The sequence below is a fragment of the Jatropha curcas genome, chromosome 6 (assembly GCF_041381405.1).
Source record: "Jatropha curcas cultivar XTBG-Jc1 chromosome 6, XTBG_Jcur_1.0, whole genome shotgun sequence".
Taxonomy (NCBI): Eukaryota; Viridiplantae; Streptophyta; class Magnoliopsida; order Malpighiales; family Euphorbiaceae; genus Jatropha; species Jatropha curcas.
This window is the reverse complement of record NC_143156.1, coordinates 6394423-6411457: the sequence shown is the minus strand read 5'-3', so window position 1 is coordinate 6411457 and position 17035 is coordinate 6394423. Positions and strand designations below refer to the sequence as shown.

Sequence of the window (17035 nt, the reverse complement as noted above, 5' to 3'; positions counted from 1 at the left end):
TGGGTGTTAATGATATGCCATTTGTGTGACTGACTGCGTAAGCATATAACTAGTCGGATGACTAGATTGATATATTTATTCATTTGTGTGAATGCGTGTGCGGTGCAATAGGTATTATTTCTTAAAAGGCTCACATATCTTGTTTGATGTTTCAGGAAGTAAGTTCTTCTTTAATCCGATTTAGGTTATGTTCCTTCGGCGGAGGGCAACTGTAACATCGCTTCCCGGTCCACCCGTTAACTCAAATGAACCGAGCTGAGATGCTACAATCTGGTTGAACCTATGTCCTTTCATGCTAATATCATGTTGTATGCTGATTATGATGTCAAGCTGTTGCTTTTTACATTAGGAAAATATAGATATGTACTTAATATTTTTACAAGACATGATACTAATTTTCAAAATGAAATGGGCCCAACTGTGTGCCCTGTACATGCCATGATAAGGATAGAAAGAATCAAAATATCCAAATGAATAGCTACCCTGAAGACTGAGTCTTCCACAGATGAACTGCAGCAGTTGTAAGCTGATTCTCTACGGTCCAGTCTCGAAACCTACGAGTTAAATAAATAACTCGCTGAGCAAATAATGCTCAGGGGATATCTCAATTTAATAAGAAATAAAACAATAAACATATAAGCACACATATCATTATACTTTCATGATTTTACCTGCTGTTCATGATGCTGTATAAATTTTGCAACTTTTATTAACCATCGTATATACTTTATAAATAATAAATCACATAACTGCATGGCTCCATAAGGTTATAGTGAAACCAAAGTGATAAGAAAAACTGTATGAACTGTATGAAACTGGATGAATACTGTATGGCTGGGCTGTTATGGCCCGTATATAAATCATATCCACTCAACAGCCTGTAGCTGGAGTACCAAACTGTATGGGGCGCAGATCTGCTATCCTATGTCGCGACATAGTCTTATCTACGTGGTTTCTGCCTAACCTTAATGGAGCATATTATGTGTATTGTGATAATACAAGAATTATTTAGAAAATATCTAATGAGGAATAATGCATACCATTGATAATGTATAAAGTAACTTGCATGGAAATACTCTAGCTATTGCACCCGCGATGCAATTCTTACTAATATTTATGTAACTAAATTATACCATTCAGATTAAGGAAATTCTTAGTTTGAATTAAGTTCACTTAGAAGGTAAAATGCAGTAATAATTTTCGGGTGAATGAATCTACATATGCATTCCAACATCATTTCTAATGTGTTCTTGAAATCTGCCAGACAGCCTGTACATGTTTCACAAATCCTATCATAACTCTTTCTGTATACGTCCAATTTAGGTTATTCTAAATTCTATGGTTAGCTAACATCTTAAGGTACAAAGTTTTCTTCTATCACATCTCTTAATTATGTTGGCAAGGTAGTCACATATTGAGCTCAAGTAGCAACTGCCAGTCTGCCCTGCTGTTGGTTTCCAGCCTGCCCAGTTTATACTATTTTGGTCATATCTCTCAATTTATAACTCCAATTTAGGTGATTCTACATTCTATGGTTAGATAACACATTAGGCTACAAATTTGTCTTCTACCACATCTCTTAATTACGTTGGTAAGGTAGTCAAACATTGAGCTCAAGTAGCAACTGTCAGTCTGCCCTGCTGTTGGGTTCCAGCCTGCACAAGTTATACTATTTTGGTCACAGATCTCAATATATAACTCCAATTTAGGTGATTCTTCCTTCTATGGTTAGCTAACACATTAGGATACAAATTTGTCTTCTACCACATCTCTTAATTACGTTGGTAAGGTAGGCAAATATTTACCGAAATGAGCAACTTCCAGTCCGTCCAGACTGTTGATTTCTAGCCTGCATAGTCTGTACTATTTTGGTCATATCTCTCAATTTATAACTCCAAATTAGGTGATTCAAAAACTCATGGACAGATAAAACATAGAGGAACAAATAACTCTTCTATACCACTTCCTAATTCCATCGTTAAACAGAGTCAAAATCAGGGTGAAGTTTCTGGTCAATGGTCCAACAAACTGGGTTCAGCATGAAATCAATATCTACTTCATTCATTCAATTCATCCCATGCTTTATCACCATTTACAGACCTCTAATTCAACATTCAGCAATATATGTTTTCATTATCAACACACTACACAAGTTTTCATGCAAGAAAATGTGAAAAACTAAAAGAGATATCAAACCTTCAACCAAAAGAGCTTTAAATCCTCTTCTTAGCTTCCTTTTCTTCCAACTTTGAGTTCCCCTCTCCTATACATAATAACTCTTAGAAATCATCTAAAAAATCACAAAAGTATGAAAATCAAGAAGGGCTACTTACTTGGATAGAGTTCTAGGTTGAATTTAGTGTTTAAATCACATGAAAATGGATGGAGAAAGGAAGGAGATGAAGAGAAAGATGAAAGGAGATGAAGAGGAAGATGAAGATGAAGAAGACGTTGAAGATGAAGATGAAGAAAATGAAGAAGGCAAACTGAAATGGAAGTCTCGTGTAGTCCAAATTTATCTTTGATTGTGTGTTAAAAATTACCAAATAGTACCTATATTTTCCATATGTTACATTTTAATACCTAAACTTTATATTTTAGTGCAAGTAAGTCCTACTCCTTATACTTTGATCTTTTTGTTTCATTCAAGTAAGTCCACTTCTTTTACTTATTTAAGTTACATCCCATTCTACCCCACTCTGGATTTAAATGGCTCGAACCGGGTTCTTGTTCGGCCCAACTCGACTCGACTCTATGCAACGATTCGATTCAGTAGGATGTTACAGCAACAGAGAAATTTTTCCTAGTTCCACAATTATTTGCTATGTAATTATGTATACCAAAGAGTTAGTGACTCCGCAGTTGTAGGATTTACATATATTTAGTCGTGTATTAACATAGACAAAATAATTCTGTAAGCTCATGTTAGAAATGTGATGTATTGTAAATTGGGCCCGAACTATGGAATGCTGTAGAAGATAAACTTGGGCCGAGAAATAATAAAATATTGAGGTTATTTTTCATTATCATATGGGCTGAATGTTGAAATTTATACTGAGATAATAGATTCTAGTGTTTCAGGCTTACTACGGGCCTCGGGGGCCTTAAGCTTACCTGGGCCCTAGTGCCGGTCCGGCCCATGGAATTGGGTCGTGACAGTAGCATTGCAAGTAATTTATACGGTAAAGTATAATACAAATTAACCACTTGTATTTATTTTAATCTAAACAAAATTGATGATTTAATATTATATATATAAAAGTTGAGTATATAACGAGCATAATCAACGTCCAATGCACATCATACAAAAGACTATTATATAATAAAGGTCAAAATTATTAGTATTGTATATATTATCTTTAAGTAATTTACTCATTTATAATTTTACAATTCATTATTTTGAGTAAAAATTAATATTTTATCCTTTTTTTTTTTTGAGAAATTATCCATGTAATATGTCAATTAAAGTTTTTAATGTGAATATGTATAAAATAAAAGTCTTTTAAGGTGAATCTATTAGATATATAATAATTCTCAAATGAAAATAGACAATTTATATAAAATAATTTTTATTATTTTTTATCTTTGAAATTTTAATTTGAATCAATTTAGACAAAAAGATCATAAAAATATAAATTTATATTAGATATTATTTTCTTGAATTTAAATAACGTATCAAATATTATTAATTTATTGATTGGAGTAATGAAAGAATAATCAAACTTTATTTTAAAAATAGTATTAGTAGAGCCTTATATAAGTTTATAATATCAATCTTTAATTTGCTTAAAAAAATTATTATCGATATTTAATAATTAATATTTAATGGATAGTTATTTATTATAAATACACCTAACGTTAAAAATATTATGTATGCACGTGAACTACTAAATTTTTAAAATAATTTCCACATTTTGAGAGAAGATATATCGCATTTATTGATTAGTTAGATGTAAAAAAATAAAAAATTATGCAAACAAATCAAATTAAAGAAGAAAATTAGCCATAATAATTTTTTTATATATAAATCAATGGTACATCAATTTTATATATTATAAGATTAACTTTCAAATTATTTATAATTATGCATTCAAAAAATGCAATGGAAACTCATATTAAGTATTATTTATATAAATTAAAAAATTTTAAATCAATAACTATTTAAATTATAGAAAACTGTAATTAAAGAATAATAAAAGGGTTAAGTGAGAAGATAATATTGGACATGAATATAATTAAATAATTATAAAATGATTAAATGGATACAATATTGTTATCGCAGGAATTTAATCGGAGAATAATATAAGGATTAAAAAAAATTACAAAATTTTGTTAAAAAAAATTATAGAATTTAATTAATTATGTATGTATTTTAATATTTATAGTTCTAGATATTTATTTTATTGCTCTTACTCTGATAACTTAAATATATTTAGATAATTAAAATACTATAACATTATGTACACAACACCTGTCACGAAAGCCTTACAAATTAATTTAGGAGTCTGCATCTCTTTTTACCAATAAACTATTACCGCCAACTATGCCAAATTACTGTTACTGTAATAACTTTTCACGCTATAATTAATGATATTAGTATTCTAAGGGCAGAAATGTGAAAACACTATACTTTCAGATGGCGGCTGTATTTATTTCTGTACAGTTAGTCTTCTTTTTCAATAATTCAATCAACAAACAAAGCATTTTAAAGGGTCATTTTAGTTTTAATAATGATTGAACAAACCAAATGTTGACACCTTACTTACAATTCTTTTTCAGTAACATAATCATGCTGTCCCTTCAAAAGAAAAATATTATGATATTAATTATGGTGCGTTATATCGCTGAAATTTCGAATCCGTAAAATACATAATTTAATCTCTAAATTAATAAAAAAAAAGTAACATTATGATACTATGAGCTTTCGTGACATTTTAAATTTTATTCTTTTTAACAAGTCATGTCTCCTTATATTAAAAATAAATAATATTTAAAATTTTTAATTTTTATATATAAAATATTAATTCTTTTCAAATAATAATTTTTAAAATTTGAACTATTTGATATATGTTTTAATTAATATAATTTTTTAAATTAAATTATTTGACGGATCAAATAAAATATTTAACATGTCTAATTTTTATATTAAAAAATAAAAAAAAAGATTGTTCTTTTGAATAGAATCTAACTAATAATTTGATAAATGAGCGAACTGACAGTCATATATTAGAAAAAATTAAGCATTTTCTAGTAACTTTATGCTTATTAATTGAAAAAAATTAATATTATTAAGACATAGCTTTTGCTTAAAATACCTTTAGATTAACATTAAATAATCTATCTAATCCATTAAAATTAATTAATTCATATTAATTATTTTTAAAATTAATCTAAATATCTTTTTGATGTAAGGATCAAAGAGCAAAAATTTGAATTGGCTATCATATGGTTGATATAGGTGGCGACAATAATGATTTATTTTATATGATTACTGGTAATATTAATATATTTGTTGAAACAATAATATATAATAGCTTTCTGCCAAAAAGATGTCAGACAGTCCAATAATTTTCTGATATGCACAAGCTTTAATTAATCGTAAATTCATGGCTAAATTCATGGATTACTTTAATTAATTCTTTCCATTTATTATTATTATTTAATGGTAAATTGTGTGATCATGAATCAATTTTTATCTTATATTTTATTAAGTTGATTTTCTTTTTTTAGTTCCATCAAAGACAGATAAACATGTAATTAAAGGATAAAAAGTAATTGTTATAATTTAATTTTTTTATTAACCTAATTCGTAAAGATTAAAATATTACTACTAAAATTAATATTAAGGTCATGCATGCATATGATTAATTAATCTTTAACCATTAAATAAAAAAATAAAAGAAAGAAATATGAAATTTGCTTATTACTTCTAAAACCAAGACTTAATCACATGGTTTATTGTAAAACATGGAATTGTAATATCAAAAAACAAGCCAATCAAACCTTTAATTCTAAAACATAGAACAGTAATTTAAAAAACAACATAGATCCTTACATACCACAAGCTACACACAAATAATACTAAATAACCTATAAAATAAGACCAGAATCACTAAATTTGTCTTTAATTATTTGGTCAAGTCGTTTTGTCATATCAGGTGTTAAATAATTTTTCCAATCACCAATCTTACCCTTTCTAAAGAATGCATTATTTTCAACTTTAGCAACGATTACATTGCCAACCTTGTTGCTCTTATTCACCTCCAAATTGCTCAAGCTTTCAAAACTACAAAAATTAACTATGTTTTGTACAATACCTTGTCTTTCTTCTTCTACAGAGAAAGGGCACCCCAAGCTTGCTTTCCAATATCCTAAAACATTGTCCCAAAAAGGTCCATAAGCAGATAACCCAGTACAAAACTTATCAAATGCCTCTTCCCATGACATAACATCAGTATCCAAGTGCTTACTAATGAAATGCCATTGCGAGACAAACACATCTTTAGGATCTCTACACATATAAATTATTTTACATGTAGAGCACTTCACAATTGATTTAGGCAAGGAAGCACAATGAACATGAGTAGACAACAGTGGATTTTGACAGTCTCTCTGACGACCCTTACTATATAAAAACTCTATAAGAGGCACAATATCATGTGGCATATTTGTGAGTAATGGGTTTATCGAAGAACCATCAGAATGTTGGCTTCTTCTGAAAATTGTAAAGCATAGTGCCTTAAGCCAAGTTGTGCCAGATTTTGGAAGAGTACAAATGATAATATCAGTAGGTTGAGGTATAAAATATTTTTGAGCTAGAATTATACCTTCAAGGAAATTTGGGTAGCACCAAAAGTCTTGGTATTTGTGTAAATTTTGAGAAAGTTGCCAACTAGTTTCTTTGGGAAGGTCTGAGATGATCTGTTGACATTCAATTGAGGCTTTTGAAAGCTCTTCCAAATTTGAAACATTAATAGCTTTCAAAGGTGACGAAGGCTCCATGGAAGAAGTATAATATTTAGATAGGTGATAGAGATATATATATTATTGGGGTGTATCAAATAATGCATACCAATAAACTTCTAATAGAGTTTTTTCAACCAAATAAGGTTAAAAATCCATATACGTTCGTTTTTGTCTTAATTGGGCAATATTTCATTATAAATTTTTTTAAAATATAATTTTCTTATCAACCTATAACAAGTTTAAAATATTTTTTAAAAATAAAGGTAATAATTAATAAAATTATTTTCATCATTAATTTATTATTTAAATAATCATCAAAGACAATTTATACTCATTATTAGTTGAAAACTAAATACATAAAATATTATAGACAATAAGAAACTTTTTTTTTTAATTTACACTAAGTAATATCTACATCTAAACCTATACTATATATAAAAGTAGAAATGAGAGGGAATAATGATATTTTCTATATCACCCTTAATGAAATTTAAAATGTTCCCGTAATGATGGTCAATTAAAAAATTGCAGTTTATTAATTGATTGCATATAATTTATAAAAATTAATTTTAGGCCAATCATGTGCAATTTAATTATTTTCTACTTATGTGAAGAGTGAGAGGTTTCGAGTTTGAGTCCTCTCGACCACAAGTATTTTCATTAATTTGATTATTGTGTAGTCTACAGTGTTATTTTGGCCAATTAGGCCCCCTAATGAATCAAAAAAATTTTTTTTTAAATAAATAAATATAAATAATTAAACATTTCAAAATTTTTTGTTTTATCTTTACTAAATTTATTTTGTAATGAATACATATGTTAATGAGATATTTGAAGATTTTTTATATTTTATTTATTAAATATTTAATTCTTTTTAGGAAATATATAAAAAAGAAAGAAAATATATTTTTTTTTCTTTGTTTGATATGATTGGATATTTTTTTTATAAAAAAAATTCAATTAGAATACATATAATAGTTTATTTAGGAGAGAGATAAAAAAGAAGAAAAAAGTATATTCTTTTTATTAATGTTTTTGTTGTTTGTGTTTGTAAGATTTGATTGGATATTTTTTTTAAAAAGTAAATTTTCAAATAGAATTTACATAATTAGATCTGTAATGGTAAACGGTTTAAAATTTTAATTTTAAAAAATAATATTTTATTGATATATTTATATATTTATATACATTGAAACTTTTTTTGTTAGGTAAGTTACCAATTTGATTATTGTGTAACCTTCAGTATTGTTTCTGGCCATTAGGTCTCCTAATGAATCGAAAAAATAATTTTTTAAATATATATATATATATATATATATATATATATATATATATATAATTAAGCATTTCATATTTTAAGTTTTATATTTACTAAATTTATTTTTAATGAATATATATGATTTTAAGATATTTGAAATTTTTTTATATTTTATTTATTAAACATTTAATCTTTTAGGATATAGATAAAAAAAAGAAAGAAAATATATTTTTTATTAATATTTTTTTTATGTTTCTATGACATGATTGGATTTTTTTAAAAAATAAATTTTCAAATAGAATATATATAATATTTTATTATATCTCAATTAAAGTTTTTAATGTGAATATATATAAAATAAAAGTCTTTTAAGGTGAATCTATTAGATATATAATAATTCTCAAAAGAAAATAGACAATTTATATAAACTAATTTTTATTAATTTTTTATCTTTGAAATTTTAATTTGAATCAATTTAGACAAAAAAATCATAAAATATAAATTTATTAGATATTATTTTTCTTGAATTTAAATAACGAATCAAATATTATTAATTTATTGATTAGAGTAATAAAAGAATAATACAACATTATTTTAAAAATAGCATTAGTAGAGCCTTATATAAGTTTATAATATCAATCTTTAATTTGCTTAAAAAAATTATTATCGATATTTAATAATTAATATTTAATGGATAGTTATTTATTATAAATAGACATAACGTTAAAAATATTATGTATGCACGTGAACGACAAATTTTTAAAATAATTTCCACATTATGAGAGAAGATATATGGCATTTATCGATTAATCAAACCTTAAAAAAAATAAACAATTATGCAAACAAATCAAATTAAAGAAGAAAATTAGCCATAATAATTTTTTTTATAAATAAATCAATGGTACATCAATTTTATATATTATAAAATTAACTTTCAAATTATTTATAATTATGCATTCAAAAAATGCAATGCAAACTCATATTAAGTATTATTTATATAAATTAAAAAAAATTAAAATGAATAACTATTTAAATTATAGAAAAAATTTAATTAAAGAATAATAAAAGAGTTAAGTGGGAAGATAATATTGGACATGAGTATAATTAAATAATCATAAAATGATAAAATGGATACAATACTATTATCGCAGGAATTTAATCAGAGAATAATATAAGGATTAAAAAAATTACAGAATTTTGTTAAAAAAAATTGTAGAATTTAATTAATTATGTATGTATTTTAATATTTATAGTTATAGATATTTTACATTATTTTATTGCTCTTACTCTTATAACTTAAATATATTTAGATAATTTCTATACTGTAACATTATGTACACAACACCTGTCACGAAAGCCTTGCAAATTAATTTAGCAGTCTGGATCTCTTTTTACCAATAAACTATTACCGCCAACTATGCCAAATTACTGTTACTGTAATAACTTTTCACGCTATGATTAATGATATTAGTATTCTAAGGGCAGAAATGTGAAAACACTATACTTTCAGATAGCTGTATTTATTTCTGCAAACATCATGTCGTACAGTTCAATAATTTTCTGATATGCGCAAGCTTATCCGGTTGTTACTCTTCTTTTTCAATAATTCAATCAACAAACAAAGCATTTTAAAGGGTGGAGAAACTTTCGGGGTCATTTTAGTTTTAATAATGATTGAACAATCCAAATGTTGACCCCTTACTTACAATTTGAATACGTGAAATACATAATTTAATTTTTAAATTAACAAAAAAAAAAAGTAATATTATGATACTAGGATCGATCGTGACATTTTAAATTTTATTCTTTTTAACAAGTCATGTCTCCTTACATTAAAAATAATAATATTTAAAATTTTTAATTTTTATATATAAAATATTAGTTCTTTTCAAATAATAATTTTTAGAATTTTAACTATTTAATATATGTTTTAATTAATATAATTTTATAAATTAAAGTGTTCGACTGAAACCCCCTTAATTTTTATTTTCGAAACTTTTGAATTATTATTAAATCAAAAATCTGAATTTTTGATTGTCCGGACTGCAAATACTGTTTAATTCTAATTCGAGCTCAAGCCCAAAATATATTATTAAATATTTGCCAAGTGGAGAACCTTTAGAAATTTTTAAGAGTAAATATGGAGCACTAATTATTAAATTATTAAAAATATATATATGTATATGTGTGTGATTACTATATAAATTAATTATTCTAAAAATCTAATAATAATATTATTATTATTATTATGACTATTTAGTGAATTGAGGACATGTTCTAGAACCTAACTAAAAGAATCAAAATAAATCAAATTGGATTAGAAAACCAAGCAAATCGAGCCGAATCATTGAATTGGACCAAACCGATTCGAATCGAACCAGAATAGTCTAACCCAAAATTTCTTTTCTTCTTCTTCGTCCTTCTTCTCCAGCGCTGACCTCACTCTCGCCTTCTCCTTTCCTCTCCTTCCCTCTAGTTCTGGTCACCTGAGACAGCGAAGCCATCATCTTCTCATCGCCGAGCCATGACCTCCCATCTCGCCTTCCTCCGTTTCTGCTCTCGGTGGACGTAGTAGAGGCAAGCTGCGATGGCAGCTTGCGATCGTCGCTCCTCGCGTGCTCCGCCACCGACTGCCTCGCTCAGTTCGCGTCTCCTCTCTACTAGCGATTCCGACGACTGCTGCTGCGCAGGCGAACTGCGGTTCCTGCGTTTCGAGGGACAACGCCGTTTACACGCATAAGGCTACTGTTGAGCCCGTTTCAGCCAACTAGGGGGCCAATCTCAAGCAACTGACGCCAGAATTGAACTCCTGACCGAAAATGGAGTCTGATGGTGTATGAATCGCCCGATTCCAGTGAAGTTCGACATTCCGGCCACCGTGCACGGCTGCCAGAGGCGGTGGTCCGGTGACCAGCCGGCGACACTCCGGTGAGGCCCCAAGAGACAGAATGAGCCCCTTTTCGCGCGGATTGTGGAATTGTAGTCTGATTCTCAATCGGTATGTCCTAAGACCTATTCTCTCATTTTCAGCATAAATTCCAAATCTAAAATTTATAGTTGAATAAATTGAATTCTAACAAATAATTAGCTAGATATAATTCTTGTTAAGAATTAGTTAGGGGCATTTTGTTAGAACCAATTAATTTTGAACAATGCTAATTACATCTCATGAATATTAGTTATAATTAGAAGATTAGTTGCTGAAATGGAAATTCTTAGCTAATGTTTTTGTCGGTTAACTAGGAATTTTGTTAAAATATTATTAGGGGAAAATTAAAATCTAAGGCTATTATGACTTATTAATTTGTTGGTCTGGAGTTATTAAGTGCATATATGTGTGTGTGTGTGTGTGTGATGGATGATGTAGCCTAAAGCGAATGGGTTGGCCGAATCGACTGCCCGTTGAATGGGCTGTGTGAATTGAGTAATCGAATGATTGATAAATATGGTTCTGGAGGACGGGATGTGTTGTTGTGAGTTGCCCGACGGATGGGCTGTGTGTATTGATTGATAAATATATAATATTATTGTGGTATTTAAACAAGTAGATAGTCATATTTTTAAGGGAGGTTCTGCCGAAATTTCAATAGAACATAATAAATAAGCTTATTTAGATAAATTCTATAATTTGATACATAATAAATAAAGTGCTCTAATTATTTATTTATTATCATTATTATTCATTTAAGTATTCCATTATTTATTTATTTTCATTATTATTGTTTATTATTATTATTTATTTTATTATTGTTGTTTATTGTTAACACTATTTACTTATTTATTTGCATTTGATTTTGGATGTCTAATTGTGCATTGCATTACGATGTTTAATTGATTAATATGCTTGCATTTAATTGCAATACTTGATTAATTGTGTTGTGATATTGCTGTGCTTTGTTTGTGTGGAATTGGGATGAAGTGAGTCATCATGGGTTTGTGAGGACGGTCGATAAAGCATGGATCCTGATTATGATGAATTATGAAATTGGACCGTCGGCCGGGAAAATGGGAGGTCGGCGCCCCAGTGTGCACCTGATACCATGGATTATATAGAAACCACAGGATGACCTCTCGTCGTTGCGCACCTGATAGTCTAGATTTGATCGCAACCCGCAGGGTGGCCTCCTGTTGTGAGCGAATGATGATCTAGATTGGATGGAAACCACCGGGTTGCCTCCTGTTGGTATGGAAAAGAAAAGAGAGAATGTAAAAACAATGAGAGGACTGGTCGTGTGAGGATTAGACCGGTCGGCCAGGTATGGGGAATTGGCTCCCTGCGTGCACACGTTTGAGGGATGGGCCAGGTGAGAGTACGGCTCGTCGGGGGTTTCGGTGACGCCACTGACCAATTTCCACGTGATGTGATTATGTGAAGATGTTAATAATTGTGAGTGCTGGTGATATGCCATTTGTGTGACTGGCTGTGTGAGCATATAACTAGTCGGATGACTAGATTGATATATTTATACATTTGTGTGAATGCGTGTGTTGTGCAATAAGTATTACTTCTTAGAAGGCTCACATATCTTGTTTAATTTTTCAGGAAGTAAGTTTCTCTTTAATTCGGTTAAGTTATGTTCCTTCGCCGCAAGGCTAGAAGAAAATTTTTCCAGTTCCATAATTATTTTACTATGTAATTATATGTATAAAAAGCTATGTATACCAAATAGTTAGTGACTCCGCAGTTGTAGAATTTGCATACAATTAGTCGTGTATTAACATAGATGATATAATTATGTGAGCCCATATTAAAAATGTGATGTATTGTTAATTGGGTCCGAACTGTGGAATGTTGTACCTGATAAATTTGGGCTGAGATTTAATAAAATCTTGAGGTTTAATTTCTTATAAATATGGGCTGAATGTTTAAAATTATATTGAGATAGTAAGTTTTTAGTGTTTCAGGCTTATTACAGGCCTCGGGGGCCTTAAGCTTACCTGGGTCCTAGTGCCAGTCCGGCCCATGGATTCGGATCGTGACATCGACGGATCAAATAAAATATTTAATATGTCTAATTTTTATAAAAAAAAAAGTAAATAAAAAAGATTGTTCTTTTGTATAGAATCTAACTAATAATTTGGTAAATGAGGGGACTGACAGTCATATACTAGAAAAAATTAAGCATTTTCTATTAATTTTACGCTTATTAATTGAAAAAAATTAATATTATTAAGACATAGCTTTTGCTTAAAATACCTTTATATTAACATTAAATAATTTATGTAATCCATTAAAATTAATTATTTTTAAAATTAATCTAAATATCTTTTTGATGTAAGGATCAAAGAGCAAAAATTTGAATTGGCTATTATATCGTTGATATAGGTGGCGACAGTAATGATTTATTTTATATGATTACTGGTAATATTAATATATTTGTTGAAACAATAATATATATAAGCTTTCAGCCAACAAGATGTCAGACAGTCCCATAATTTTCTAATTAATGGTAAATTCATGGCTAAAATCATGGATTACTTTAATTAATTCTTTCGATTTATTATTTTTATTATTATTATTATTTAATGGTAAATTGTGTAATCATAAATCAATTTTTATCTTATATTTTATTAAGTTGATTTTCTTTTTTCTAGTTCCAACAAAGACAGGTAAATATGTAATTACGGGATAAAAAGTAATTGTTATAATTTAACTTTTTTTATTAACCTAATTCGTAAAGATTAAAATATTACTACTAAAATTAATATTAAGGTCATGCATGCATATGATTAATTAATCTTTAACCATTAAATAAAAAAAATAAAAGAAAGAAAGAAAGAAAGAAAGAAATATGAAATTTGCTTATTACTTCTAAAACCAAGACTTAATCACATCGTTTATTCTAAAACATGGAACTGTAATATCAAAAACAAACCAATCAAACCTTTAATTCTAAAACATAGAACAATAATTTCAAAAACAACACAGATCCTTACAAAGCACAAGCTACACACAAATACTATTAAATAACCTATAAAATAAGACCAGAACTACTAAATTTCTCTTTAGTTATTTGGTCAAGTCGCTTTGCCATATCAGGTGTTAAATAATTTTTCTAATCACCAATCTTACCCTTTCTAAAGAATGCATTATTTTCAACTTTAAAAGGAATTTCATTGCCAACCTTGTTCCTCTTGTTCACCTCCAAATTGCTCAAGCTTTCAAAACTACAAAAATTAACTATGTTTTGTACAATACCTTGTCTTTCTTCTTCTACAGAGAAAGGGCACCCCATGAACTCTGCTATTCTCTTCACATAAAACAACGTATCATTCTGTAAATCTTCATATTTTAAAAACAATATTTTCTCAGGATTTTCCAAGCTTGCTTTCCAATATCCTAAAATATTGTCCCAAAAAGGTCCACCAGCAGATAACCCAGTACAAAACTTATCAAATGCCTCTTCCCATGACAGAACATCAGTATCCAAGCTCTTATTATTGAAGTGCCATAGCGAGACAAAGACATCTTTAGGATCTCTACACATATAAATTATTTTACATGTAGAGCACTTCACAATTGATTTAGGCAAGGAAGCATAAGGAACATGAGTAGACAACAATGGATTTTGAGAGTCACGACCCTTACAATATAAAAACTCTATAAAAGGCACAATATCATGTGGCATATTTGTGAGTAATGGGTTTATCGAAGAACCACCAGAATGTTGGCTTCTTCTGAAAATTGTAAAGCATAGTGCCTTAAGCCAAGTTGTGCCAGATTTTGGAAGAGTACAAATGATAATATCAGTAGGTTGAGGTATAAAATATTTTTGAGCTAGAATTATACCTTCAAGGATATTTGGGTAGCACCAAAAGTCTTGGTATTTGTGTAAATTTTGAGAAAGTAGCCAACTAGTTTCTTTGGGAAGGTCTGAGATGATCTGTTGACATTCAATTAAGGCTTTTGAAAGCTCTTCCAAATTTGAAACATTCATAGCTTTCAAAGGTGACGAAGGCTCCATGGAAGAAGTGTAATATTTAGATAGGCGATAGAGATATATATATATATATATATATATTATTGGGGTGTATCAAATAATGCATATCAATCAGGTAAAGTGGGTTCCGGAACTTAAGGGTCGTTTATTTGGAGTGAGCATATTATATATGGTAAAATATATCAAATAAAATTTAATTAATTTAGGTTCATTCGGTTTTAGTTTTAATAAAAAAAAATCATTTTTTTTATTTTAGTCGGATTTTTATTAGACAATTTGAAAATTTTAAAAATTTTAAGAACCAAATTAATTTAGCTCAAAAATTATGTTAAATAAAAATTTAACTGAATTATTGAATTCAGTTCGGTTTAAATTTATAAATAGTTCAATTTTCATGATATAAAAAATTCAATTTATTAGATTTATTACTAATTTAATTTGATTTAACAAACCAAATGTTGATACTTTACAAACAGTTTTAAGTTTTTGTTATTGAAATGTGACCGAAGACATCACACAGTTTGTGTGCTCAATTGATTTAGATGGAGCATGTAAATTCAACTTTCAATTTATAAATTTTAGTAAGATTTCACAATTTTCCACATTAACAATAATAATTTTACGATTTTTAATTTTTATTTATGGAATATCGATTGGATATATATTCAATATAATTAAAATTAAATTTTAATTATTTAATATGTGTTTAATTAATTTAATTTTACAAGTTAAATTAACAAAATCACTTTAAAAATTGAGATGTTTAATAATTTTTTATGGAAGGGGCCACCGACAGTACTTTGAAAAGTTAAAAAAAGATCAAAAGAATAGAATATGAATGGCTATACCGGTATTTAGTAGCTTATAAATGACTAGTAATAACAAGAAAGATGGAGTTCTATTTTCAGAAAGACATTTTAATATTTTATATATGTGGGTATAATTTCTGTATACTACATATATAGGTATAGATATCCATGATTTTTATAAATTTTAGCAATGTTTTGAGAAAGTGCAATTGTAAATTTATAGATTTTTTCGGATAAAATCTTATCCCTTGCATGTGAATCTTTATCTTCACCCATAAAATCTTATCCCTTACATTTATATTAAAAAATATCTATATATTAAGGCGCCATTTATTTTTCTAAAATAATTTAGAGAAAAAGAATTTATAATATCTTTAAAGAGAAAAAGAAAATTATTCTAAGAAGATAAAAAAATAATAAATATGGGACCCACACCAATTAGCTTACCCAACATGGTGTGTTTTAATCATGCTGAGCTTTATTACGGTGTGTTGTTGTAATCATAATCATACTGGGCTTTAAATTATGGTGTATTATTGTAATTATAGCGCTGATGTTTTAATTCAGCGGAATACATAATTTAATCTCTGAACTTTAAAAAAGTAATATTGTGATACTCTAAACTATGAAATCAATTGTTGGCATCTTAAATTTAATTTTTTTATAATAATTCGCAACTCCATACATTAAAAACAGTAATATTTAAGCTTTTAAATTTTTATACATCAAATATTGGTTTTTTATGTGGTTTATACAATTATTGAAATAATATTTAGATTTTTTAACTTTTCAATTAGTGTTTTTATCAATTTAATTTTACAGTGTTCAACAGATCAAATAAAATATTTGATAGATCTAATTTTTAGAGAAAAAAGGAGGCAATGAAAAAGATTGTTCTTTTGTATAGAATCTAACTATTGATTTGGTAAAAAAAAAAGTTAATCTCTTATTTGCATTATTCAAATTCAATTTACAAATTGCAGATTGTTTCTAATTCACTTCTTTTTGGAAGAACTTTAAATTTAACTGGATTTAATTTTACTTGCAAATTTAATGAAATA

General features: G+C 27.8%; 1 protein-coding gene, 1 long non-coding RNA gene and 1 pseudogene across 2 annotated transcripts; all 3 read right to left on the bottom strand.

Moving 5' to 3' along the window:
• Positions 1-317: 317 nt before the first annotated feature.
• On the bottom strand, positions 318-2711 carry LOC149495430 (uncharacterized). Its single transcript, XR_016321103.1, has 3 exons — positions 2334-2711; positions 2197-2263; positions 318-554 (listed from the first exon to the last, which is right to left on the bottom strand). It is a non-coding gene; the product is annotated as an uncharacterized LOC149495430 (long non-coding RNA).
• A 3273-nt stretch (positions 2712-5984) lies between these two features.
• LOC149495429 (cytosolic sulfotransferase 16 pseudogene) lies at positions 5985-7002 on the bottom strand (annotated as a pseudogene).
• A 7013-nt stretch (positions 7003-14015) lies between these two features.
• LOC105650874 (flavonol sulfotransferase-like) lies at positions 14016-15216 on the bottom strand. The gene is given in 1 exon segment (XM_037638139.2): positions 14016-15216. A coding segment is annotated over 1 exon segment (993 nt). The 5' UTR covers positions 15190-15216; the 3' UTR covers positions 14016-14196.
• Positions 15217-17035: the final 1819 nt, after the last annotated feature.